Source organism: Acinonyx jubatus, chromosome E2, assembly GCF_027475565.1.
Source record: "Acinonyx jubatus isolate Ajub_Pintada_27869175 chromosome E2, VMU_Ajub_asm_v1.0, whole genome shotgun sequence".
In the NCBI taxonomy this organism is placed as follows: domain Eukaryota; kingdom Metazoa; phylum Chordata; class Mammalia; order Carnivora; family Felidae; genus Acinonyx; species Acinonyx jubatus.
Genome location: NC_069396.1, coordinates 50,873,954 through 50,900,829, shown reverse-complemented (window position 1 = coordinate 50,900,829; position 26,876 = coordinate 50,873,954). Strand labels below are relative to the sequence as shown.

At 53.5% G+C, this 26,876-nt stretch overlaps 1 protein-coding gene across 2 annotated transcripts; it reads left to right on the top strand.

The window, feature by feature from the left end:
* The first annotated feature begins 618 nt into the window (after positions 1–618).
* On the top strand, positions 619–11,774 carry AP2S1 (adaptor related protein complex 2 subunit sigma 1). 2 transcript variants are annotated; one of them, XM_027037887.2, is made up of 5 exons: positions 656–829; positions 4,968–5,117; positions 10,748–10,861; positions 11,219–11,278; positions 11,464–11,774. In XM_027037887.2, the coding sequence occupies exons 1-5, from the start codon at positions 827–829 to the stop codon at positions 11,563–11,565; spliced, it is 429 nt and encodes a 142-aa protein (XP_026893688.1). In that variant the 5' UTR covers positions 656–826; the 3' UTR covers positions 11,566–11,774. The 2 variants fall into 2 exon arrangements, with proteins under 2 accessions (XP_026893689.1, XP_026893688.1); XM_027037888.2 differs by lacking the exon at positions 10,748–10,861 and having other exon boundaries at positions 619–829.
* The last annotated feature ends 15,102 nt before the right edge of the window (positions 11,775–26,876 follow it).

Here is a 26,876-nt window from a genome sequence, read left to right as displayed (position 1 = left end):
ACGTTAACAATGAGCATTCGTGATGTCAGCTAGTATTTATTGAGCACTTACTATGTATCAAACACTGTGATAAGCGCTTCGGAAACTTATCGAAGATGTGAAACAACCCCGCCGAGGTGACCTCTTGATTACTCCTGTTTACACATGAAGAAATTGAGCTAAGAGGTGAAGTTGTTGTCCCAAAGTCACACAGCTAGTTAATGCAATGGCCGAATTTGCACACAGTCCTCTCAAAATCATTCTCTTAAACCCCTGTCAATCTCCCACAGGGAACCGCAATATATTTCAAAAAAAGCACTGGGTGAGCGCGGTCAGAGTCACATTTCGAGTTCCCACAGCGCAGTTTTTTCTCCTTCTTCTTTTTTTTTTTTTTTTCTGCCCCCAGACCCACAGATCAATTTCTTACTTAAAACTACTGTTTCCAGCATGCCCTTCTCGCCTTGGGAGGATAGGGAATGGAGGGAGGACTACCAGAACTACATTTCCCAGAATGCAACTCCCCGTTGCGGGCTGTCACGCAATTGTAGTCCTCGGAAGGGACCATCACCCGCAACTCCCAGCATGCATTCGGGGTCTGTACCGTGGGGTGGCAAAAGGACAGTCGCGCAGCATGTTGGGAAGGGGGACCAGCCCTTTTCCCAGGCTTGCAGCCTGGCCGGAGGAAGGCATTCTTGAGACTACGGTTCCCAGTGGGCTGTGCGCGAGAAGGCGGGCGCGTTCTTCTGCCGGAAGTCCGCTCTAGCCCTGGGACCCCGGACTGCTGCGGGAGCCGGAGCTGCCAAGTAGCCGCGGGACCGGGGCCGCTGGGGTCCGGACGGGGGTCGCCATGGTAACGGGGGCGCGCCCACCTTGGGGACGGGCGCGGGGTGGGTCCGCGTGCAGGTGTTTGAGGCTCGCTTGGGTGCTGACAAGCGTCCCCTGCCGCGGTGCGATGGTTTGGGCCGGGCGCGGGCTCTCGGGATTGGGGCCGATTGGAGGCCCGGGAAGGGGGCAACTGGGTGGTGATTCTCGGCGCGGAAGCGCACCGGGGGTCTCGAAGCTGGAGGACATTGGCGACCGAGTGCCAAGGGGAGAGGGCTGTGCGGGAGACACTGGAGATGGCGGGGGCGGGGGGTTGAAATGCGGAGGCGATTCGTGAAGCGGGACCTGGGAGGTGGGGAGAAGGAATGGGAGGTGGGAAGGGGGCGACCCAAGAGGAGGGATCTCTGGGAGTGTGGCAGGATAATTGGAGAAGAATGGAAACCTCTGGGACTGCTTCAGAAGGGGTCTTTAGAAGGCGGAAACTGACACTGAAGGAAGAGAGGGGCTGTTGAAACGGGAAGAGTACTGCTGACGAGAGAGAGGGAGAAAGAGAATGAGAGAATCTCAAGGGGAAGAGCCTGGGCGCTGGAGACGGGAAGTAGGCTGCTGTAGGGAATGGGGTCAGGGGAAGTGGGTTGCAAAGCAGAAGGCTTGGAGGTAGGGAGTGGGTATTAGAAACGGTTGGGGGGCAATGGAACAGGTCTTTCCAAGAAGAGGGGTCTTGGGTAGGGTTAGACATGCAAGGGTGAGAGATGTGAATGGAGTTTTTGGAGCAAGGACTGGGCATTGGATTTGGCTCCCCTCCCCCAGGATGGGTCTTTGGGCAGGGAGCTAGAAAACAAGATCAATGGAGGTGGGTGTCAGAACGAGGGAGTCTCCCCCATAAACAGGGTCCTTGGAGGCAACACGGACCTTTGGAACAGGGGAGGAGGCCTTGGCGTCAGAGAAGGGATGTCCCCAGTAAAAAGCCTTCTGAGGCCTAAAAGAGGGGATTGATCGAAACCCAGAAATTGGAAGTCAAAATGGAAGAGCTCCAGGGGATGGGGGCTCAGAGACAGGGAAGGTTGGGGGGCATCCAGAGGGAACATCAGAGGGGTGAGGGTGCAGGAGGGAAGGGACCTCTTAGGGCAGATTCCCAGAGGTGGAGAGATTCTAATACAGAAGAGGTGTGTGAGGGAATTTGGGGGTGAGCGGCAGGATTCTCCCTCAGCTCTTTTAGCTCTCTTCCCCCATATACCCTCTATATCTCTGGCTCTGCCCACAGGTTGTGGCTGCCTAGTGAGCCTCCCCCCAGCCAGGCCCAGGCCCTTTCCCTTTGTACCCAGGACCCCTGGCCTGCTAGGAAGTGGTTTTCCCTGGCTCAGCAGATGGGGTTCTTGGAAGGAGAGTGTAATATCCTGTTCCTGTCTGTCTTGATTGGTTGGGGGAAGGGGGACTATTGGAGAGTGAGGCTTAGGAAAGAGAGTGGACTCCCATGAACGGATAGAGGCTCCCGGAGCGTCAGCCAGGGTAAAGGGGTCCAGAGCAAAGCCTTTCGACTCCCAGGCGTGCTTTGTGGCTGTGAGACTTCTTTCTCTGAGCCTCAGTTTCTTCATCTATAAATGGGTATACGCATGCCTGTCTCAAACAGAACTGGGCCTAAAGGCGGGCTTCCTAGCTGGGTGAAGTTGGGCCTTGGTTTTCTTTTCTTTTCTTACTATTTTTTAACTGTTTATTTGGGGCGCCTGGGTAGACTCAGTCAGTTAAGCATCCGACTTCAGCTCAGGTCATGATCTCAAAGTCCGTGGGTTCAAGCACTGCGTCGGGCTGTGTGCTGACAGCTCTGGAGCCTGGAGCCTGCTTCTGATTCTGTGTTTCCCTCTCTCTGCCTCTTCCCCGCTGTCACTCTGTGTGTTTAAATAAACATTTAAAATTTTTTTAAATGTTTATTTATTTATTTTGAGAGACAGAGTGCGAGCAGGGGAGGGGCTGAGAGAGAGGAACAGAGAGAGAATCCCAAGCAGGCTCGACGCTCAGCGCGGAGCCCGACATGGGGCTCTGTTCCACGACCCCGGGATCCTGACCCAAGCTGAAAGCAAGAGTCGGACCCATAACCGACTGAGCCACCCAGGCGCCCCGGGCCTTGGTTTTCTTAAAGTTAAATGATGGTGAATTATAATATCACTAAGAACTAATACTTGTGTAACATTTAGTATGTTCCAGCCACTGTGCTGGGCCCCTGACATTTCTTAACCCTTGCGACTATCTTATGAGGGAGGTGCTCTCATTATGTCCATTATACAGAAGGAGAAACTGAGGCCCAGAGAGGCCAAGTTACTTGCCCATGGACACACAACCAGGAGTGCCAGGATTCGTTCAGGCTCTAGAGTCTGTGTTCTTAGCCACTTGGACAAATGCCTCTCAGCCATGATCACTAATCGTATCGAGGGCTGTACATATAACAGGTACTGTGCTAAGCACTTCTGGCATTAACTTGTTCACGTTTTCATAGTAGCCCTATGAGGGTTGACCTGGCTTTTCAGAATCACAAGAACGAATTTCCTAGCCCTCGCTGATGGTAATCAGAACTGACACAGCGCATAATCCTAACCAGGCACGGTGCTGGTCTAGATGCTTTTCATACACTGTTTACTTCCCATCGTACTTTATGAGGCCCTTTCCGGGTGGATAAACTGAGGCACCAAGGAGTTCCATGACTTGAGAAGTGGCAGATGCTTTGGAAAACAGTTCAGCAGTTCCTGAAAAAGTGAGACGCACATTAACACAAGATCCAGTGGTTCCCCCCTTAGGTATATACCCTAGAGAAATGAAAACATAACGTGCACATAAGAGCTTGCATGCAAATGGTCATAGCGGCCTTATTCATAATCACCCAAAAGTGGAAATAACCCAAATGCCCATCAACGGATGGGTGGGTCAGCAAAACGAGGTATAACCATGTGGTGGAATGCGATTCAGCCATAAAAAGAAATGAAGCCTGGGGGCGCCTGGGTGGCTCAGTCGGTTAAGCGTCTGATTTCAGCTCAGGTCATGATCTCATGGTCGTTGGGTTCTGCGTTGACAGCTCAGAGCCTGGAGCCTGCTTCGGATTCTGCGTTTCCCCCTCTCTCGACCCTCCCCAGCTCATGCTCTGTCTCTCCCTCTCAAAAATAAACATTAAAACAAATTTTTTTTTTTGAAAAGAAAAGAAGTGAAGCCTGACACATGCCTCCACGTGGGTGCGCTTTGAAAACATTGCCAAGGGACAGAAGCCAAACCAAGGGCCACATAGTTTCTGATTCTATTGACACGAAATGTCCAGAACAGGAAAATCTATAGAGATAGAAAGGTTCTTGTCTCCCAGCGGCCAGAAGGAGGGGAAGTGTCTGCTACACGGGTGGGGGTTTCTTTCTGGGGTGATGAAAATATTCTGGAATTAGAGACTAGTGATTTTTGCCCAATCATATGAATGCACTAAAAACCACTTGAACTGTATACATCTCGAATGGGTGAATTTTAGGTGGCGCAGTTGGTTAAGGTTCTGACTCTATGATCTCTAGCTGGTGACATCCAGCCTAGTGGCAGGCCCCACGCTGACAGCGCAGAACCTGCTTGGGATTCCCTCTCTCCTTCTCTCTGAGCTCTGTCTCATGTGTGCGCTCTGTCTCTCTCTCTCTCTCTCAAAAGAAAGAAACATATCTTTTAAGTGGGTGAAATTTAAGAAATTGGTAAGGAAAAAGAAAATAAAAGAGTGGGGTCTCCCGGATTCAGACCACAGAAGTCTGAAACTCAAAATATTTCCCGAGCGCATGCTATGTGCCGGCTCCTGAATTAAGCTTATAAACCTCTATCCCACCGAACACTGACGAGATGGCTCTTCCTTGGAAACTTACTTTGGCCGGTGGGGAGTCTGAGGCTGAGGGGGCGGATCCTTTGTCCAAGGTCAAACAGACAAAGATAGCGGAGCCTGGGCCTCAGGGCCAGGGAGTGGGAAAAGTCACTCCCTTGGGGTGTTGGGACCACCGGGCTCCGGGGAGCAGTTGAGACCCCAGAGGGCAGGCGGCAGGAGGCGTGGCCCCTGTCTACAGGCGTGGCCCGTGGGGATGGGCGGGGCTTTGGGGCGGGGCATCCTGGACCAGCCCTCTCTCCCCGCCACGCTCACTTCCGCTTTCTCCTGCTGTCCCCAGATCCGCTTCATCCTCATCCAGAACCGGGCGGGCAAGACGCGCCTGGCCAAGTGGTACATGCAGTTCGATGACGACGAGAAACAGAAGCTGATCGAGGAGGTGCACGCCGTGGTCACTGTCCGAGATGCCAAACATACCAACTTTGTGGAGGTGATGCTCCCCTGCCCCCCCCCCCCCCCATGCCTACCACACTGGCCTGCTTCCCTCCACCCGTCCTTCCTGCCCAGCCTCCTGCCCGACGCCTACAGGCAGGAACCCCTCGGGCCCTCTTTTCCTTCCCGCGTTCATTCCCTCAACACGCTTTGAGCTGGCGATCTTCCTTCTTTGCAAAGAACTTTTCATTGTGGGAAAAAATTTTTTTTTTAAGATTTTAGTTTTAGGTCATCCCTACACCCAACGTGGGGCTTGAACCCACAACCCCGAGACCAAGAGTCACACGCTCTACCAGGCGCCAGGGTCCCCACGTTGTGAAGATTTTCGAACATACAAATTAATACAGTGAGAAGGAAGTTGGTTGAAGATTCATACACCCACTATCCAGATTTCATCTGTATTAATATTTCACCCTTTGGCTCTACCTTTTTCTTTTGGCTGAAGGATTTTTTTTTTCTCGTGCCTTTTTAAAACTTCCTATAAAGGGGCGCCTGGGGTGGCCCAGATGGTTAAACGTCCGACTTTGGCTCAGGTCATGATCTCAGAGGTCCTGGGTTCGAGCCCCGCGTGGGGCTCTGTGCTGACAGCTCAGAGCCTGGAGCCTGCTTCAGATTCTGTATCTCCCTCTCTCTCTGCCTGTCCCCCATTCGTGCTCGCTTGCTCTCTCTCTCTCTCTCAAAGGTAAATAAACATTAAAAAGAAGCTTATTTTAAAAAATTACTATAAAAATGAGGGCGCCCAGGCACCTGGCTGGTTCAGTCAGTGGAGCACGTGACTCTTGATCTCAGGGTTGTGAGTTTAGCCCCACATTGGGTGTAGAGATTGCTTAAAAATAAAATCTTAAAAATGAAATAAAACTCTAGAAACACACACACACACAAGTAGAGACTAAGGTAGCGAACTATCCCTTGCTGTAGTGTTTGAAATTAAGTTACAGAGATGATGACTTTTCACTCCTAATTATCTCAGAAAATAAAGATGCTTCCTTACATTACCGCAATATCATTAGCCGACCTGATGAAAGTAATCATACTCCCTTATTTACTCTAATACCCAATCAATAGTTAAATGTCCCCCAGATTGTCGTAGCTGATTATTCAGAGCCAGTCAAGGATCTTGTATGGCTGTTTGTTGCTATGTCTCAGGTTCGTTCGTTCGTTCATTCATTCATTCATTCATTCGTTCATTTTAAGTAATCTCCATACCCAACAGGGGGCTTGAACTCATGACCCTGAGATCAAGAGTTGCAGGCTATACTGCCTGAACCAGCCCGGTGTCTTTAAATCAGGAAGGCTGTGTCTTTAATTCCCACGGCATCAGCCAGGCTGTAAGTTCAACACATTTAATGGGGGCCTACTGTATGCCGGGCACTGTTCCTTACTATTATTATTATTACGTTTATGTTTATTATTTTTGAGATAGAGCAGGGGAGAGGCTGAGAGAGGGGGAGACAGAGGCGCTGAAGCGGGCTCTGCGCTGACACCAGAGAGCCCAACGCGGGGCTCGAACTCACGAACTGTGAGATCATGACCTGAGCCGAAGTCGGACGCTTAACCAACCGAGCCACCCAGGCGCCTCCGCCGGGCACTGTTCTGGGTGCAGGAACTGAAAGATCCAAGTCCCCGCCCTGAGGGCACTGATGTTCTGGTCAGAGGGAGCCTGGTGACCAAGGTAGAGCCTGGCGGGTGGTGCTAGGTGCCGGGGAGCAAAAGCGTCATCTGCGGGAGGTGAAGTCCTGGCGTGTGTACAGCGGGGGTCGGAATGCAGGTGTCAGGGATTTAAGGAGGGAGTCTGGAAACGGTAGCATTGGAGCCAAGACCTGAAGGGGCTGAAGAAGTGGCAGGGGATGATATCTGAGAGGGAGGGAGCCCTCCCAACCCAGGGAGTAGCCAGTAAGGAGTAGCGAGCAAAGGCCCTGAGGCGGAACCTAGTGGGGCATTCCTGGGATAGCAAGAAAGCTAGCGGGTCTGAGGTGCTGTAAGGCAGGGAGGAGGGCCGATGAGGTCAAAGAGATAACAGGGACAGATCACCTGGGGCCTTGTGGGCCTCATAAGACTTGAGCTCTTACGAGTGAGTGCGGTGGCTGCTCAGGGAGGGTTTTGAGCAGAGAAGGGAGGTGGGCTAGCTCAGGAAAGAGCAGGTTGAGGGCAAAGGCCAGGAGTGAGGTGTCTGTTCACACCCCAGCGGAGAATCCAGGACGGAGTGATGAACCGGAGTTTGGGCAGGGTGTGGTGATCTGGAAGGTTCTGCACACTGCGGGCAAGGAAGGCCGAGAGGGACTTAGCGGGGTTGCGGGGGGTGGTGATGATCGACAGAGGGGAGCAAAGGAGAGAAGAGAGGCCACATGTAGAGGTGGGAGGTGAGGAGGCAGAGGAAAGCCAGGAGATTCGGGGTTCCCAGCAGCCTAGAGAAAAGGGTTTCCAGGAGGAGGACGAGATGGGGGGCCTTGCGGGGAGCGGGGTGACGGGGCGAGAGCCGGTGCAGCAGGTGCAGGATGGAAGGAGGGGGCGGATGCCCCGTCCCCTGCTGCCAGCATAGTGGGCCTCCTGCTCGGAGTGCTGAGGGACCAGGAGCAGGTCGGTGATGCCAGCTGGGCAGGCGAGAAGGTCACAAGGGGCCCTGACGCCCAGATCTTCGGTTCCTCCCAATGTAGGCCATTCATTCATTCATTTGTTCCTTTGTGCGTTTATTTCCCACTCTCTCCCACCACCACCCAGAGAGGGCAGGGCTGGGACGGAGCAGCCGGGTGGGAGGAGGGCGCCTGACTCAGCCTGAGGGTCAGGGAGGGGTTCCCGGGGGAGGGAATGCAGTGGGGAATAAGAGAGAATTGGTGGGGCGCCTGGGTGGCTCAGTCGGTTAAGCGTCCGACTTCAGCTCAGGTCACGATCTCGCGGTCCGTGAGTTCGAGCCCCGCGTCGGGCTCTGGGCTGATGGCTCAGAGCCTGGAGCCTGCTTCCGATTCTGTGTCTCCCTCTCTCTCTGCCCCTCCCCCGTTCATGCTCTGTCTCTCTCTGTCCCCAAAATAAATAAAAGTTAAAAATTTTTTTTTTAAAAAAAGAATTGGTCCCTCCCCCAACGAAGTGGGAAGGATCAGGGGTAGGAGACAATAAATACTGTCTCTCTCAGGAGACTGAGATCAGGGCAGGCTTCCTGGAGGAGGGGACTTGTGAGAGGAAAACCTAAGAATGAGTACCCAACGAGAAGGCCCAGGCCACCCAAACTTTCTTCCCCTCGTTTGTTCATGAATGCCTATTCCTTAGCACCTATATTAGATTCCTTTTGCTGTGGTAGCAAATCACTTTTTTCTTCTGGTTTATTTATTTATTTTGAGAGAGAGAGAGCGAGAGAGCGAGCACGCACACAAGTGAGGGAGGGTAGGTGAGAAGGAGAGACAGAATCCCAAGCAGGCTCCACGCCACCAGCGCCGAGCCCGATGTGCGGCTCGAACTCGCTGACTGTGAGATCATGACCTGAGCCGAGATCAAGAGTTGGGACACTTAACCGACTGAGCCACCCAGGCGCCCCTGTGGTAACAAATTACTAAACTTAGTGGCTCCAAACAACACAGATTCATTGTCTCAACAGTTCTTGAGGTCGGGCGTCCACAATGGGTCAGCAGGGGCTGAGTTCTCTCTGCGGGCTCCGGACTCCGGGGAGAGTCTGTTTCCTTGCCTTTCCCCACTTCTGGAGGCGGCCCGCGTTCCTCCGCACGGGGGGCCCCTTCTCCAGCTTCAAAGGCGGCAGCATAGCCTCTTGAACTCTCTCTCCCACCCACACTCTCCCGTCGTCTTCTTTCCCTTACAAGGATCCTTGTGGAATTGCTCTGGGCCCCGTCGGGATAATCCCAGATCTCCCCGTCTCAAGATCCTTAGCACACCTGCACAATCTCTTTTGCCATGTAAGGTCACCTATTCACGGATTCCAGGGATTAGGGCTTGGCCTTCTTCCCGTGCAGGGTGGTGCTGGGGACACGGCGGTGACAGCCCCAGCTCAGTCCAGTGAGGAGACAGACCTGCCCCCAGACAGTGACGCCTGGAGTGGTCAGGGTGGGGATGGGGGCCCCGTGGTGGGGGCAGTTCAGAGGGGGCCTGCCCCAGCCTGCGGGAAGAGACTCATCTGAGAGTATATAGCAGGAGAAGGCGTGAAGGTGTGGGGGGCCGGATCCCTGAGAGAGAGAGAGAGAGCACACAAGGTGCCCATGGGGAGGGGCAGAGGGAGAGAGAGAATTCCAAGCAGGCGCTCAGTGCAGAGCCTGACTTGGGGCTCGATCCCAGGACCCTGAGATCATGACCCGAGCCAAAATCAAGAGTCGACGCTCAACTGAGTGAGCCACCCAGCTTCCCCGAGAAGCCTTCAAATTTAAAACTGAGGCATAGGAACAAGCCGGGAGGGTGACAGTGGGAGACGGAGAGCTTTCAGAAAAAACAGAATGCTGGGCGCCTGGGTGGCTCAATCGGTGAATCGCCTTGATTCGACTCTTGATTTCTGTTCAGGTCATGATGTCAGGGTCCTGAGATTGAGCCCCACGCCTGCTTGGGATTCTCCCTCGCTCCCTGCCCCTCCCCAGCGCGCGCGCGCGCTCTCTCTCTCTCTCTCTCTCTCTCTCTCTCTAAGTAAACAAATAAACTTAAAAGAAAAAAGGAAAGGAAACATACTCAAAGTATAGAAATTAACAGAAGGATGAGCCCCGGGGGAGGAAAAAAAGAGGCATAAAAATCAGGGACTAATGTTTTGTAGTTTCCACCAGGTGGCGACAAAACATTCTAACGCCAGACCCAGAGCTGGGATTTTTCAGATATTGGCCAAAGACGTGCTTAGCAAACCCTGATGCCTATTTGTATCTCTCTCTCTCTCTCTCTCTCTCTCTCTCTTTTTTTTTTATTTTTTTTTAATTTTTTTAAAATGTTTTATTTATTTTTGAGACAGAGAGAGACAGAGCATGAACAGGGGAGGGGCAGAGAGAGAGAGGGAGACACAGAATCTGAAACAGGCTCCAGGCTCTGAGCTGTCAGCCCCAGAGCCCGACGCGGGGCTCGAACTCATGGACCGCGAGATCATGACCTGAGCCGAAGTCGGAGGCTTAACCGACCAAGCCACCCAGGCGCCTCTCTCTCTTTTTTTAAAACAAATTTTATTTACTTAGAGAGAGAGAGAGAGCGCGCGCGCACCATGCCAAAGGGGGAGAGGTAGAGAGGAGGAGAAGGAGAATCCCAGGAAGGCTCTGTACTGTCCGTGCAAAGCCCAGTGCGGGGCTCAAACCCACGCACCACGAGATCATGACCTGAGCCGAAGTCGGATGCTTAACCGAGCCCCCCAGGTGCCCCTGTATCTATCTCTTTATCTACTTTCCCAGTGCAGACCTCAGTGCAGGCGCCCCTTCCTCCAGGAAGCCCTCCTGGATCCCCAGGCTGGGGATGGCCGTGGATGAACCTCTGTGGGTTTGGGAGCCCCGCGAGGGGAGGGCCAGGCCTGTCTCTGTCACCACTGTGTCCCCGGCACAGGGCCAGACGCAGAGCAGGGCCTCAGGGACCGTGCGTGGGATAAAGGACAGAATTTTTTGGCTCCGCTCTGCCCAGCACGTTGGGTCCTGGGCACAGCTGGGCGCTGACAGGCTCTCTGCCCTGCAGTTCCGGAACTTCAAGATCATTTACCGACGCTACGCTGGCCTCTACTTCTGCATCTGCGTGGATGTCAATGACAACAACCTGGCCTACCTGGAGGCCATCCACAACTTCGTGGAGGTGCAGGGGCAGGCGGGGGGGGGGGGGGGGGTTGGCGGGGGAGCGGGTAGGGGCGCTGTGGCCCTCGGCCCGACTCCCCGGAACCACCCCTGGTCTCCCCTCAGGATGCCCAGACCGGGCGGGTGGGGGTGGGGGGCCTCCCTCTGCCCCTCCCTGCCCGTACAATTTCCTCTTTCTCCCTCTGCCTGTCTGTCTGTCTTGTCTGCCGTCTTTCGCTCTCCGATCATCCCTGCCCTTGACTTTCTGCCTCTGACCGTCTTTGTCACCGTGTCTTTCCTCCTCCCTGCCTCCCCCTTCCTCAGTTTCTCTGCGTGTCTCTCCCTGCCCGGCTCTTACCATCTCTGCCTCCTCCCCCAGGTCTTAAACGAGTATTTCCACAACGTCTGTGAGCTGGACCTGGTGTTCAATTTCTACAAGGTGGGCTTCCGGTCAGGAGGAGGGAGGAGGGCGGGCCGCCCGGTGCCTCTGCCCCTGTCCGTTTCCTGGCTCTCTGTCATCAGGGGTTCGGACCAGCACCTGTTGGGGGGTGGGGAGGCCTCCCTCACACCGGGGTCTCCCCCCCCCGCCCCGCCACCCCACCCCATCGACCTCCCTCCGCTCAGGTTTACACGGTCGTGGACGAGATGTTCCTGGCCGGCGAGATCCGTGAGACCAGCCAGACGAAGGTGCTGAAGCAGCTGCTGATGCTCCAGTCCCTGGAGTGAGGGCGCAGGCCCCCCACCCGCCCCGGTCCCCCGGCTCCCTGCTCGCCCCCTTGCCAGGCCCGGGCCACCAGGAAGGAGACTGCACGCCACCGCCTCCGGGCCCAGCCGTGGGTGGAGGCCACCTCGCGCCTTCCGGGTAGCCGTGCCCTTGTCGTGTGACGCTGTGAGTGCACGCGTGGAGCTCCCAATAAACCCATGGTCCCGCCCGGCCTGTGTCTCTGAGCCCTCGCCTGTGCGCCCTAGAAGCCGCAGGCACCGAGGGACGCCCCGCCACCCGTCGTCGGTCGGTCGGTCGGTCGACTAACACCCGACGGCCTGAGTGAGGCGGGTGCACCGGGTGCATTCCCGCCCGCCCGACCTGGAGGGGCGAGGGACTTAGACACTGAGCACTTGCTACTAAAATAGTAATACTCCTGCCAACATCTAACAGCACCAGGCGTCACCTTCCCTAATCCTCACAAGGTCATGAGGAAGGGACTGTTAGCATCCCCGCTTTCCAGGTGAGATCACTGAGGCTCGGGAAGGTCAAAAGACTTGCCCGCTAGTGTGGCTAAGCTGGGTTTGTTCTGAGCCCTGGCAGGTGGCTCCGGAATCTTTTTTTTTTTTTTTTTTTTTAATGTTTATTTTTGAGAAAGAGTGAGCGAGCGGGGAAAGGGCAGAGAGAGAGGGAGACGGAGGATCCAAAGCAGGCTCTGTGCTGAGAGCAGAGAGCAGAGAGCCAGATGTGGGGCTCGAACTCATGAACCGCAAAATCATGACCCGAGCCGAAGTCTGACGCCTGACCATCTGAGCGGCCCAGGCATCCTGGTTGATAAGAGTTCTGTTTTGCTTTTCTTTCTTTTTTTTTTTTAATTTTTTTTTTTAACATTTATTTATTTTTGAGACAGAGACAGAGCATGAGCAGAGGAGGCTCAGAGAGAGAGGGAGACACAGAATCCGAAATAGGTCCCAGGCTCTGAGCTGTCAGCCCAGAGCCCGACGCGGGGCTCGAACTCACGGACCGTGAGGTCAGGACCCGAGCCGAAGTCGGACGCCCAACCGACTGAGCCACCCAGGCGCCCCTGGTTTTGTCTTTTAAGTTTATTTATTTACTTGAGAGAGACTGAGACCGTGTGAGTAGGGGAGGGGCAGAGAGAGAGACTCCCAAGCAGGCTCCACACCGTCAGCACGGAGCCCGATGCGGGGCTCGAACCGTGAGATCACGACGGGAGCCCAAACCAAGAGTCGGATGCACACCCAGCCAGCTGTCACCCAGGCACCCCGGCGGTCGCTAATAGATTTTATCTCGCAGGGTTTGCTTGAGGGTGAAGTCAATCCTGAGAAAGTTGAGGGGGTGCGTGACATTAGGAAGCAAACGCTCACTGCACAGACCTGAAGTGCCCGCTGCGGGCCGGGCCCTGTCACAGACACCAGAGACGTCTGCGGAAGCAGACAATGAGCAGCCGGCCCGCAGAGGCGACTTTATAGATACAATCGTTACAACAGCGTGTTAGTTTCTCGCTGCTGGCCTAACGACTTTCCACGAACTCGGTGGCTTCAAACAACGGGGATTGGCGACTGACCACCGGAGGAGGGGTGAGGGTGGAGCGTGTGCAGCTGTCGAGGGGGTGCGAGGTGAGGCCCTCCCCGGGATGGGGAAAGAGCGGGTGGGAGGAATATGCTGAGGTTCTCGGGACATGGCGAGCGTGTGAGTTTCCTGCAGCCGCTGTAACCTACGACCACAAAGCAAGGTGGCGTGAAAGGAGAAATCAAGCCCCTCACAGTTCTGGGGGCCAGAAGTCTGAAATCAAGGTGTCAGCAGGGCCCTGCTCTCCCCGCCCCGCCCCCCCCCCACTGCCCCCGACACCCCAGGGTGGGGGGATCCTTCCTTGCCTCTTTCAGTTTCCCGTGGCTCCTGACATCCCCTGGGCGGGGACCACGTCCCTCCAGTCTCAGCCTCCATCGTCACGTGCTCTTCCCTCCGTGCCTGCACCTTCTCCTTTCCTTTCTCTTACAGGGACACTGGTCACCGGATTTAGGGTCCTCCAGGAATTACCCTATATGATAATATCTATTATATCTAATATATCTAATATATATTATCTATATGATCTTGGGGAGCCTGGGTGGCTCAGTCACTTGGGCATCTCGATTCTGGCTCAGGTCCTGATTTCGCAGTTCCCGGGATTTGTGCTCCGCTGACAGTGCGGAGCCTGCTTGGGATTCTCTCTCTCTGTCCCTCTGTCTTTGCCCCTCCCCTGCTCATTCTCTCTCTCTCTCTCTCTCTCTCTCTCTCTCTCTCTCTCTCAATAAATATGAAAAAGGGGATAATTTACATGATCTCATCTCAGGATCTTTTAACATAATGACATCGGCAAAGACCCTTTTTCTGAATAAGGTCATGTTCACAGGCTCCAGGACGTGGCATATCTGGGGAGGCGGGGTGGGGGACCATCCATCAGTAGAGTGGGTTTGAGATACCTTGGGTCATCCAGGAAAGGTGACCAGGAGGCCTTTGAACACGCAGACTCTAAGGCTCAGAGAGGGAAGGATGTAGGGAGCGTTCCCTAATTTGTGCATTCAACACCTGTTTCTTGGGCACCTACTATGTGCCAGTCACTGTTTAGCCCTGGGCGGATACCACAGCGAGCAGGACAGGTCACCTGAAGGCGATGGGGCAATGCATACATAAGCAAGTCCGTATCCACTATGTCACAAAGTGACGAGTGCAGCGGAGGCAAATAAAACAGGGAGAGGAGGCAGAGAAGCATGGCGGATGCCATTTCTGTTCGAGATGATGGTCCGGAAAGCCTCTCCGGAGGAGGTGACGCTGGAGCTGAGAGTGAGAGAGGGGAGGGAGTGAACCATGGGAGATTTTAGGGGACGACTGTCCCAAGCAGCGGGTACAGCAGGTGCAAAGGCCCTGGGGCAGAACACGCAAGGAAGCCAGCATGGCGGGAACAGCGTGGGCAGAGGGGAGAGTGGAGGTGATGTGTTCAGAAGATAGAGGGATTGTGGGACGGGAAGGGGACGGCAGATTGCAGCGAGTTGCACCAGCTGTGGTGAGGACACTGAGTTGAGATGAGAGCCACAGGAAGGATTGTTGGTGGTGGTTGGGAGGGCTTGGGGGGAAGGTGGTGACGGCTTTGTTGAGCTCGACCTCGCACTGCATGCAATTCCCCCACTTAAAACGTACAATTCAGAAGCTTTCAGGGTATTCGCAGGGGTGAGTTACATCACCACGATCACTGTTATTACTGAATTTATTATTATTTTTAATGTTTTATTTATTTTTGAGAGGAGGGACGGAGGAGGGGGAAACAGGAGATCTGAAGCGGGGTCTGGGCTGACAGCAGAGAGCCCGACGCGGGGCTCGAACTCACAAACTGTGAGATCACGACCCGAGCCGAGATGGGACACTCAACCCACTGAGCCACCCAGGCGCTTTCAACGTGTGAAAATCCTCATCACCCCCCAAAAGACACCCGTGCCCTCAATTGCTGGCACCCCGCAATCCAGCCACCACCTTCCCCCAGACCTGCTCACCCACCAACCTTCTTTCGGTCTCTGTGACTCTGCCCGTTCTGGACATTTCATAGAAACGGAGTCCTACCATCCGCGCTGCTCGCGAATGCTGAGCCAGGGAGGGACGGAGAACCCCTAGCTGGGATTTCAGGGAGCCGAGAGGCCAGTGAGGTGACTGGAAGAGTCTGGGCGACAGAGGCCGCTGGCAGGGGCCAGGGCAGGGGGCACCGCGACCAAAGTAAAGGGGGGGGGGTGGCGACACCGGATTCCGGACACGTTTTGAAGGCGGAGAGAGGCCTTGCTGACAGCGTGAGGTCAGCTGGGAGAGAAATCAAGGATCCCTCCCGATTTTGCAGCCCCGAGCGTCGGGGTCGCTGGGGCCTCCTTTTCCAGGAGCGCGAAGCCAGCGGGAAGAACACGTCTAGTTGGTGCGCTCGAGTGTCCACTCGAGCGGTGCTTGGTGGGTCTGCGGCTCAGGAGAGAGGACGTTTGGAAGTTGCTAGAATGCTGCAGGTATAGACAGCCACGAGGTCGCTGAGGTCGCCACGGTGGGGCGGGGGGGGGGGGAGTGAAAAAGAGGAAGAGGAGAGATCAGAGGGCAACAGAGAGGCTGACAGGCCAGTGCGTAGAAGGAAAGCCACCCAGCGCAGAGTCATCCAATCAAGGGGACCGGGGGGCTCAGGAGGAGAGAGTACCTGTGCCTTCCATACCGTTCAGATCACTGCACGATGGCCCTGTCAGGATGGCTCGCTTAGAAATACCTAATGTGGAGGAGGGGGGCGCGGCGCCTGGGGGACTCCGTCGGTGAAGCCTCCGACTTGGTTTGAGCTCAGGTCATGATCTCAGGGTTCGTGAGTTCGAGCCCCACATCGGGCTCCACCCTGGCCGCGCAGAGCCTGCTTGGGATTCTCTCTCTCTCCTTCTCTCTCTGCCCCTCCTGTGCTCTCTCGCTCTCTCTCTCTCTCTCAAAATAAATAAATAAACTTTTTGTAAAAACAGGTGAATTTTAGGATATGTGAATATACCTCAATTCCTAAAAGAAAGAAAGTGAAAAAAAAAGAAAAGCTGCTGAGTGGTCACATCAGAGAAGGGCAGAGAATCGGCCGCTGGATTTGGTAAAGTGGGGTCAGCGGGGACCAGAGCAGGGCTGGTGGAGCCCGATCCCTGGACCAATCAGAGCGGCTTCTGGACAGCCCAGGAAAGAACAGGACAAAAGCCCCTAGAAACCCCTGGGAGGAAGTGTTGCTCTAAAAGAAAACAGTGGCTGGGGAGGGATGTGAGATCAGGGAGATGGGGATTTTTTTTTAATGTTTATGTATTTATTTTTGAGAGAGAGAGAGCACAAGCAGCATAGGGGCAGAGAGAGAGAGGGAGACGCAGAATTCGAAGCAGGCTCCAGGCTCTGAGCTGTCAGCCCAGAGCCCGACATGGGGCTCGAACCCACGAACTGAGAGATCGTGACCTGAGGCGAAGTCTAATGCTTAAGCGACTGAGCCGCCCAGGTGCCCCAGGACTGGTGTCCTTTAAGAAGGGAAAATTTGGCCCCAGGGACAGACGGGCTCAGAAGAAAGACAAGTGAGGACACGGGAAGAAGACGGACACCCACAAGCCAAGGAGAAAGGCCTAGAACGGATTCTTCCTCCCAGCCCTCAGAAGGAACCAATCCTGCAACACTTCTGACCTCCTGTACCACGGGACAATAGACTTCTGCCATTTAAGCCACCCGGTCTGTGGGCCTTTCTTAAAACAGCCCCGGGAAACTAATCCATGTGGGAAAACAAAGCTACAAGAAAAGGCAAGAACCTTTTGAGCAGGAAGGAATACGAGGGCTTGCCTAACCAGAAATCAAGTTCATCATTATTTAGCCTCAGCCACTAAGAGACCAGGGTATTTGCGTAAGATTAGGCAAGCACATTACCAAAAAAAGAACAGACGGCTCAGAAACAGACCCACACATTCATGGAGATTTCATAAGAGACAGAAGGTTGCCTTTCAGATCACGGAGGAAGGATGTGGGTTATCCACATGGGGCTGTCTAGAAAAGACTGCATTGAAAGTAAAAACCTTTGGACATCAAAAGACACTGTAAACAAAATGAAAAGATGTGCCACAAGTTGTGGATGATAGTTGCAATCCATGTACCTGACAGAGGGATTCGTGTCCATAATATATAAAGAGCTCTTGACTAATCAATAAGAACAAGACAGGGGCGCCTGGGTGGCTCAGTGGGTTCAGCATCCGACTTCGGCTCAGGCCGGTGGGTTCGAGCCCCACATCGGGCTCTGGGCTGACGGCTCGGTGCCCAGAGCCTGCTTTGGATTCCGCGTCTCCCTCTCTCTCTGCCCCTCCCCGGCTTGCACTCTGTCTCTGCCTCTGTCTCTCTCTCTCAAAAATAAATACACATTAAAAAGTTAAACAAAAAAAAAGAACAAGACAAAACTGAATGAATAACCGTGCAAAAAGGGGAGGGGAAAACAGCCCCGGAAGTTCTGGAAGATGAGGAGAGGAGGCAGGTTATGAGATGGGAGATCTCTACCTCACACCATATACCAAACATCTGCGATGTAACCTATCTGTAGTTATCAGCCCCCTGGGTGAAGACGGGCCTGGCAGAAGGGGGCGGGAGCTTCATCGACCTGGCTGAGAGTGAATTCAAGGTAAAGACGGGAGAAATTCTTTCTTTCCGGCCTGGGCAAGGGAGAGGCCGGCCCAGGCCAGAGGGAAACAGGAGGTGGAAGACAAGGGTGGCTCTGTGCCCAGCACTTGCCTGAGTCTTGTCAAGGGTGGCCAGGGTCAGCCGTGCCTTTCCTTCCCCCGTGACGCCCGCCCTTGGCCGACCACATCCTCTCTAATCGCCCTAGCGCATGTCAGGCAGTTCCGGTGTGCAGCTCATGCTCAGTGGCTTGAGTCGCCTACTTTCTCGGGCGGCACAGACATCCTTCCAGACACGCGGGCTGGAAACTTTGAAGGGCCTCATGACTCACCTCTGCATCGCATGGCCCACATCCCAGCCAGCAGGAAGTCCTGTGGGTTTGACCTTCAGAATGTATCTGAAGCCTGACCCCCCACAGCCACCACCCCGGTCCCAGAGCCATTGTCCCTCACCTTAGCCATGGCGGTCACCTTCACCGGGGCAGAAGTTTCCTTACGCGACGGCAGAACCCTTTCGCAGGAAGTGCACGATGTCACTTGCTTCTCTGAATCCCTTCTGCGGGGCGCTTGGGTGGCTCAGTTGGTTGAACATCCGACTCTAGCTCAGGCCACGATCTCACGGTTCGTGAGTTCAAGCCCCTCGTCGGGCTTTGTGCTGACAGTGTGGAGCCTGCTTTGGATTCTCTGCCTCCTTCTCTCCTCTTGCAAAAAAGAAAAACAACGAAAAAAAAAATCACATAGGAATCCCTCCTGTGGCTCTTGCCTCACTCAGAAGGACCTAACGACGCTGCTGTCCCCTCTTTTGCCTCATTCCCCATCCTCTCTGCCCCTTGCACACTCTGTTCCATGCACACTGGCCTCTTTTGCCCCTTTGCTGTTCCCTGAGCTTATCAGACACAGTCCTGCCTCAGGGCCTTTGCACTTATTCTCTCTGCCTGGGACACAATTCCCCCAGATATTTGTGTGGCTCCTTCTCTCACCTTGTTCAGGTCTCTACTCTAATGTCACCTCCCCTGCCTGGCCTTCCTGACCTCACCACAGAAAATAGTTATCCTTGGGGCGCCTGGCTGGCTCACTCAGAAGAGCACGCGACTCTTGATCTCGGGGTTACGAGCTGGAGCCCCACGTTGGGCACAGAGATTACTTAAAAACAATCTTAGGCGCGCCTGGGTGGCTCAGTCAGTTGAGCGTCTGACTTCGGCTCAGGTCATGATCTCGCGGTCTGTGAGTTCGAGCCCCACATCGGGCTCTGTGCTGACAGCTCAGAGCCTGGAGCCTGCTTCGGGTTCTGTGTTCTCGCTCTCTCTCTCTGTCCCTCCTCTGCTCCTGCTCTGTCTCTCTCTCTCTCTCTCTCAAAAATAAACATAAAAAAATTTTTTTAATAAAAAAAATCTTAAAAACACACTCAATAATGATGCGTAGAAAACGCTCAAGAAATATTAAATGAGTGAACGAACAAATGAGTCCTCTCCCCAACCCCAAAAGGTAGGGGAGAGGACTATCCCATTTCACAGGTGAGGAGACTGAGGCCCAGAGAGGCAAAGTCACCTGCTGGAGGCCACCCAGTTTCCATCTGCTGAGTTCTTGCTGCAAGGAAGGCTCGGCGCTCGGCCCCCAACTTGAAGGTTCTCTGACGGGGTCTGATTGTCCCCTGCTGGGCAGGTGAGGGCCAAGTCACTTAGCTGGCGCACAGACCCGGGGAGCGGCAGACCTGGGATTCAAGCCTGTCTGGGGTCGGGGCCATCGTTTCCCCTGTGGCTGCCCGCGAGCCAGTGTGAGAGGCCGAGCGAGATAACTCGACACCCTGATTCCATTTGTTGTTGTTTCGAACGTTTGTTTTTCATCCTCAACGTACGGGTTAACCCTGTGCTCTCATACCCCACCCAGGGCCCTGGACTTATTTGGAAGCCAATCCCAGATGTCACCTCAAGCGGCCACACGTCCCTTGGTATCCAGGCAGCCTTGGTGTCGCCGAATCTTCAAACATTGAAAACCACGACATGACAGGGGTGTCCGGGGGGCTCAGTCGGTTGAGCGTCTGACTCTTGATTTTGACTCAGGTCATGATCTCACGGTTCGTGAGATCGAGCCCCCCTCCGGGCGGACAGCTCGGAGCCTGGAGCCTGCTTGAGATTCTCTGCCTCCCTCTCTGCCCCTCCCCCGCTTGTCCCCTCTCTCTTTGAGAGTGGGCTTGATTGATCCCATTACACTGAGTGCACAAAGCCACACACATCATGGAGTTGCCTGGGTGGCTCAGTCGGTTAAGCATCTGACTTTGGCTCAGGTCACGATCTCACAGTTCATGAGTTCGAGCCTTGCGTCGGGCTCTGTGCTGATAGCTCGGAGCCTGGAGCCTGCTTCCGATGCTGTGTCTCCCTGTCTCTCTGTCCCTCCCCCACTCGGGCTCTGTCTCTCTCTCTCAAAAATAAACAAACATAAAAAAGTTTTTTAATAAAAAAAAAAAAAGCCAGACACAGAAGACCAATGTATGATCCATTGACGTGAAATCTGCAGAAGCAGCAAATCTATAAAGACAGAAAATAGACTGGTGGTTTACCAGGGCTGGGAGGGATGGAGAGATTGGGGAGTGATGGCTAAGGGGTATGGTGGTTTTTTTTTTTTTTTTAATGTTTATTTATTTTTGAAAGAGAAAGAGAGAGAGAGAGAGAGACAGAGTGCATGGGGGAGGGGCAGAGAGAGAGGGAGACACAGAATCCGAAGCGGGCTCCAGGCTCCAAGCTGTCAGCACAGAGCCCGACGCGGGGCTCGAACCCACGAACTGGAGAACAGATTAGTGGTCACCAGGGGTTCAGAAGGAGGTCAGAGCAGAGAAAATGGGGGTGGCCACACCACGACAATGCGGGGTCGGTGAGGGAGACATTGTGATGGAATGCTCTGTATTCTGACCCGGTCAGTGTCAGGACATCCTGCTTGGGATACCGAGTCGATCTTTGTTATTTGTAGATTCCATACTTGCGAATGCAAATACGGAAACCCCCAAAGTCAATACTGGCGGCACTTTCCGGGTCATTCCCAGACATGCACAGAATGGAAAAAAATAAGTCAATAAATAAAAAACTCGAGTCGCCCAACACACATTCCCAGCTGAAGTTGAACGGGGCTACAGGTCTGTCTTCCCCTTGTAGCTCCCACGCTGCAAACAAGCATCCTTTTCACGGTCTATTTAAGTGCCACATTTTTTACATTTTTGTGCTTTCTGTTCGTGGTTTTCCCATTTAAAACAGCCCCCAAGAGTCGTGCTGTCCAGAGTCCCCACGCGCAAGAAGGCTGGGATATGCCTCACGGAGAAAACGTGGACGATATTTACGTGCGTTAGAAGAACTTCCCTCAGGTGTGAGTTACAGAGCTGTTGGCCTGAGTTCAAGGCCAAGGAATCCACAAGGGATATTATGTAAGGTGTTTTCAAACAGAAACACACAGAAAACAAAGTTACATATTGATGGTTTCGTGAACATGTTGTAACCAGAAGCTGGCCAGAGCCTAACTGTATGCAGCCCCCGCCCCCCCCTCCCCGCCAACCACCGTGATTCAGTATTCGCTAACTCAGCATTTGCGGCAACTTGACATAGCATGACTGCCGCGAATGAAGAGAATCAACTGTACTATAGTGTTTTTTTTTTTACATGTATTCACTTTTGAGAGAGAGAGAGCACACGTGAGTGGGGGGGAGGGGGCAGAGGGAGAGGGGGACAGAGGATCCTAAGCGGGCGCAGTGCTGGCAGCAGCGAGCCTGAAGAGGGGGCTCAAACTCAAGCCGCGAGATCAAGACCCAAGCCGAAGTCAGATGCTTAACTGAGCCCCCCAGGCGCCCCTCAGCTGTACGCCACTTTTATAAGATGTTCCCATTGGAGAAAACTCAGTAAAAGGCACAGAGGATCTCTCTGTATTTGATTTATTTCTTTAGCATTTTTTTTTAATTTTTAAATTTAATTTTTAAAAAAGTAATCTCTTTGCCTGATGTGGGGCTTGAATTCCTGATGCCAAGATCAAGAGTGCGATGCTCCAGTGACCGAGCCAGCCAGGCGCCCCTCTCTGTGTTGTTTTTATTTTTAGTTTCTTAATGTTTATTTGTTTTTGAGAGAGAGAGAGAGAGAGAGACGCGGGGCGGGGGGGGGGGGGGTGAGTGGGGGAGGGGCAGAGAGAGAGGGAGACACAGGATCCAAAGCAGGGCTCCAAGCTGTCAGCACAGAGCCCGAGGCGGGGCTCGAACTCACAGAAGGCGAGATCATGGCCTGAGCCAAAGTCGGACTTTTAACTGACTGAGCCGCCCAGGCGCCCTCTCTGCGTTGTTTTTTAAAACTGCAACGTGAATCTGTGGCGCCTGGGTGGCTCGGTCGGTTAAGCGTCTGAACTTTGGCTCAGGTCACGATCTCGCGGTTCGTGGGTTCGAGCCCCGCGTCGGGCTCTGTGCTGACAGTTCAAAGCCTGGAGCCTGTTTCGGATTCTGTGTCTCCCTCCCTCTCTGCCCCTCCCTCTCTGCCCCTCCCCCGCTTGCCCAAGCTCTCTTGCTCTCAAAAATAAACAAACATTAAAAATTAAAAAAAAAATTGTTAAATAAACAACAATAAAATAACGCGCTGTCCTGGAATCCTGAAAACAGCCTTTGTTATCACTAGACCACACACATACACACGCACTGTGATTTTGGAGATTTATTCGTTCTTTCAACAAACACTTCCTTTAAAAAAAATTAATGTTTATTTTTGAGAGAGAGAAAGAGCATGCACAGGGGAGGGGCAGAGAGAGAGGGAGACACAGGATTAGAAGCAGAATCCAGGCTCCGAGCCGTCAGCACCGAGCCCGACGCGGGGCTCGAACCCACGGACCGCGAGATCATGACCTGAGCCGAAGTCGGACGCCTCACCTAAGACTGAGCCACCCAGGCGCCCCTGAGATATGTATCGGCTGGTTCAGTTTCCTGCTCCGAAAATTATCTGTTCAAGTCCTTCGTCCGTGTTTCTCGGCCCCTCCCCCGCTCATGCCCTGTCTCTCTCAAGATAAATAAATACACTTGAAACAAAAAATAAATCAGTAGATGGAACCATCAGGAATGAACCTGGCCAAGCAACGTGATCTTTTGGAGCCTTGGTTTGCCCATGTGTCAAGCAGGGTCGAAGAGGTCGGAGGCATTGCACGAGCCCGCGCCCCGAATGGCTTTTAGGGCCGCGCGGGGCACATCGTCAGCCCCGAATAAATCTCAGCCACGAGTCACGGTAAGAGTTCAATCGCTACAGAAGTTCTTGTGACTGAGATTTGGCTTCCTCCCTTCTGCCTTCGCTGTCTGTCCCCCCCCCTCCCCACCCCGCCCAGATGTCGCAGCAATCCACGTTAAAACCTAGGTTGATCCCATCTCTTCTCTGCTCGAAACCCACCCCCCCCACCCCCCCACCCTCCCCCCCCCCCCCCCCCCCCCGGTGGCTCCCGTCTCAGAGCAAAAGCCAAGGTCTCACAAGGCCCCACGCCGTCTGTCACCCTGCCTAATGTCCCCATTGCATTTGCTGCTGCTGTTACCCTCACTTACTCTGTGAAACGCATTGGCTCCTTGAAACCTGGTCCTGATCTGAGCTCCCCCCCCCATCCCCCTTGCCAGAATCCTTCCTTTTCCCAGAATGCCCTTCCCACAATTCCAGGGGTCTGCTCAAATGTCATCTTGTCCAGGACTTCCCTAAACACCCCATTTCAAATTCCAAACTTTGGGGCTGCCTGGGTGGCTCAGTGGGTTAAGCGTCCGGCTCAGGTCATGATCTCTCGGTCCGTGAGTTCGAGCCCCACGTCGGGCTCTGTGCTGACGGCTCAGAGCCTGGAGCCTGCTTCGGATTCGGTGTCTCCCTCTCTCTCTGCCCCTCCCCTGCTCGAGCTCTGTCTCTCAAAAATAAACGTTAAAAATTTAAAAAAAAAAAAAAAAAAGACAAATTTGTTATCTTACGATTCCAGAGGTCTGAAATGAGTTTTACTGGGCTCGAATCAAGCTGTGTTCCTTCTGGAGACCCTAGGGATGTGTCTGTTTCCTTGCTTTCTCCAAACTTCTAGAAGCTTCCCATATCCCTTGGCCCTTGACCCTCTTTGCCTCACTCCTACCTCTGCCACTGTCATCACATCTCTCTCTCTCTCTCTCTCTGCCTCTCCTGAGCCTTCCTCTTTCCCTTATTAGGACCCTTGATGACATTCGATGCCCCCGGATGATCCGGGGTAATCTTCCCACTTCGAACTTTTTGGTGGAGTTATAGCCACAGACGCTCTTGCGCATAAGGTAACACGTTCGCAGATCCGGAGAACTAGAACGTGGACACCTTTGGGGGCCGTTATTCTGCCCTACCTTAATCACCTGGGTAATGGAATATATTCCTAAAGTTAATTTTGCCTATTTCTCCTTTTTTTTTTTTTTCACGTGGCTACTAGAAAAGTAAAAAATGACCCGGGTGACTTCCACGCTGCTTCTGTTGGACAGCTCTGTTTTCCGTGTTCTGCTAGACTCTATGTTATTTTTTCCCTCCCGTTAGGAAAATCTCCGAGAGACTGGGATTCCATTCTATTTACCACGAGGCCCCCGGGGCTAGCACAGTTAGTTCCTGGCACATAGTGGGCCCTCAATAGATATTTGCGGGGGGTCTACATATTATGGATGTTTTTCCTGATGACCTCAGACGCCCTTACTTCCACTCCCCTCCCCCCCTCAGCTTCCTCCTCCCCCTCTTCTCCCAAGAGCAGGGATCCAAGGTAGAAGAAGCCAGATTGGGCAGGGGAGGAGAGATTCGGAACAACCCTGGAAGGCTTCCTGGAGGAGGGAGTCAGGCCGGTAAAGGGCTTACAGATGATGACGCTCTCCCTCCAGAATGTGAGCCGGGCTGTTCCCACGGAGACGGGCGGCAGGTCCCACCCCTTGGCCCAAAGTGATGGAGCTATGGTTTGCCGTGACGACCTGATACCCTCAGGATGGCAAAGCTTGTTCCAGCCAGATGCCCTTTGGGTGGAATTAGAGTGATGTGGAATACAAATAGCAGCTCAGGAAAGGGCTGAGCTTTCTCGGTCAAAGCTCACAAATCACAGCGCAACACGTGCTGGCTGGCACAATCAATGGCAGACCCCCAGCTCCCCGGCCCGTGGTCCCCTGGCTTCTGTCACCCCTTCCTGTCCTAATTCTCCCGCAATTCCAAATGCACGGAGATGGCTGTTCCAGTGTGCTGGCTCTTCAGCGACTTGACCTCTTGTCCCCGAAAGACCTTGCCGTCAGCCCACCCTTCACCTCCCCCTCTGTCCTGTGACCAGAGGGGACACCTGTCACAGCCGACAACCACACACTTCCTCCACCATTTCAACTTTAAAAAAAAAATTTTTTTTTTTACTGTTCATTTTTGAGAGAGAGACAGAGCGTGAACGGGGGAGGGGCAGAGAGAGAGGGAGACGCGGGATCCAAAGCGGGTTCCAGGCTCTGAGCCGTCAGCACAGAGCCCGACGCGGGGCTCGAACTCACGAACCGGGTGATCGTGACCTGAGCCGAAGTGGGACGCTCAACTGACTGAGCCACCCAGGTGCCCCACTCCTAAGTTTTTTTAGATTGCAAAAGATACATGACATGGGGGCACCTGGGTGGCTCAGTCGGTAGAGCGAGCATCGACTCTTGATCTTGGGGTCGTGAGTTCAAGCCCCATGTTGGGTGTAGGCCTTACCTAAAAAAAAAAAAAAAGAAAAAATATGCATAACACAAACTTTATCATTTTAACCATTTAAAAGTGTAAAATTCAGGGCTTGGGTGGCTCAGTTGGCCAAGTATCTGACTCCTGATTTTTTTTTTAATTCTTTTTTTTCAACGTTTATTTTATTTTTGGGACAGAGAGAGACAGAGCATGAACGGGGGAGGGGCAGAGAGAGAGGGAGACACAGAATCGGAAATAGGCTCCAGGCTCTGAGCCATCAGCCCAGAGCCCAACGCGGGGCTCGAACTCTCGGACCGTGAGATCGTGACCTGGCTAAAGTCAGACGCTTAACCGACTGCGCCACCCAGGCGCCCCTGACTCCTGATTTTGTCTCAAGTCAGGATCCTAGGGTCGTGGGATGGTGCCCCATGTCAGGCTCCTTGCTGAGGGTAGAGCCTGCTTGGGATTCTCTCTCTCTCCCCCCCTCTCCCTTCTTGTGTTCTCTCATGTGCACTCTCTCTCAAAATAAATAAGTAAACATTTACAAAAAATAAAATAGGGGCGCCTGGGTGGCTCAGTCAGTTGAGCGGCCGACTTCGGCTCAGGTCATGATCTGGCGTTTCGTGGGTTCGAGCCCCGCATCAGGCTCTGTGCTGATGGCTCAGAGCCTGGAGCCTGCTTCGGATTCCGTGTCTCCCCCTCTCTCCCCCTCCCCCACTCATGCTCTGCCTCTCAAGAATAAATAAACATTAAAAACTTAATAAAAAAAAGTAAAATAAAAGGGTAAAATCCAGTGTCATTCAACGCATTCACAATGCTGTGCAACCATCACCACTATCTTTCGGTCTCTACAGACTTGTCTCTTCTGGATAGTTCATATAAATGGACCATACAATATTCATCCTCTGGCATCCGGCTTCCTTCACTTAGTGCGATGTTTCAAGGTTCATCCACCTCGTCGGAACTTCCTGTCATTCCCCCCCCCCCCCTGAGGTATTTTATTTGTACGTACGTATTACACCCTTCGAAAAAGACTGCCGGGACTCTCCCTCCTATACGTTGTTCTCCTCTTGGTCCGAGACACCAGCCGTGGTTTGTCAGTGCAAATAAAATCAGACTAATGGGACAGGTCTGGAAGCTTCAGAACAATTTTCCCAGCTCCGTGATCGCCAGTGACTTCCGTGTAATCGGGCTTCATCATCGCAATTAGACACTGGAAAATGACTCTGGAGCGTGGCCTAATAAGAACTTGGCAGATGCTTCCCTCGTCGGCATTGTTAACGCTCTGGAGCTCTCCAAAGCCTCCGCCAGGATGTTCACACCAGCCTGATGGAGGCGGGGAAAGACGGAGGGCGAATAATGTTCCATTGTGTGGACCTACGACATTTGGGTTATCTACTCATTCGTCGGTGGACTCGAGTTGTTTCCTAGACGGCTCAGACTCCTACGTCTCCTTTCTGCCCACTCTCAGTGGGGACATTGCTTTCTACGTCACTGAGA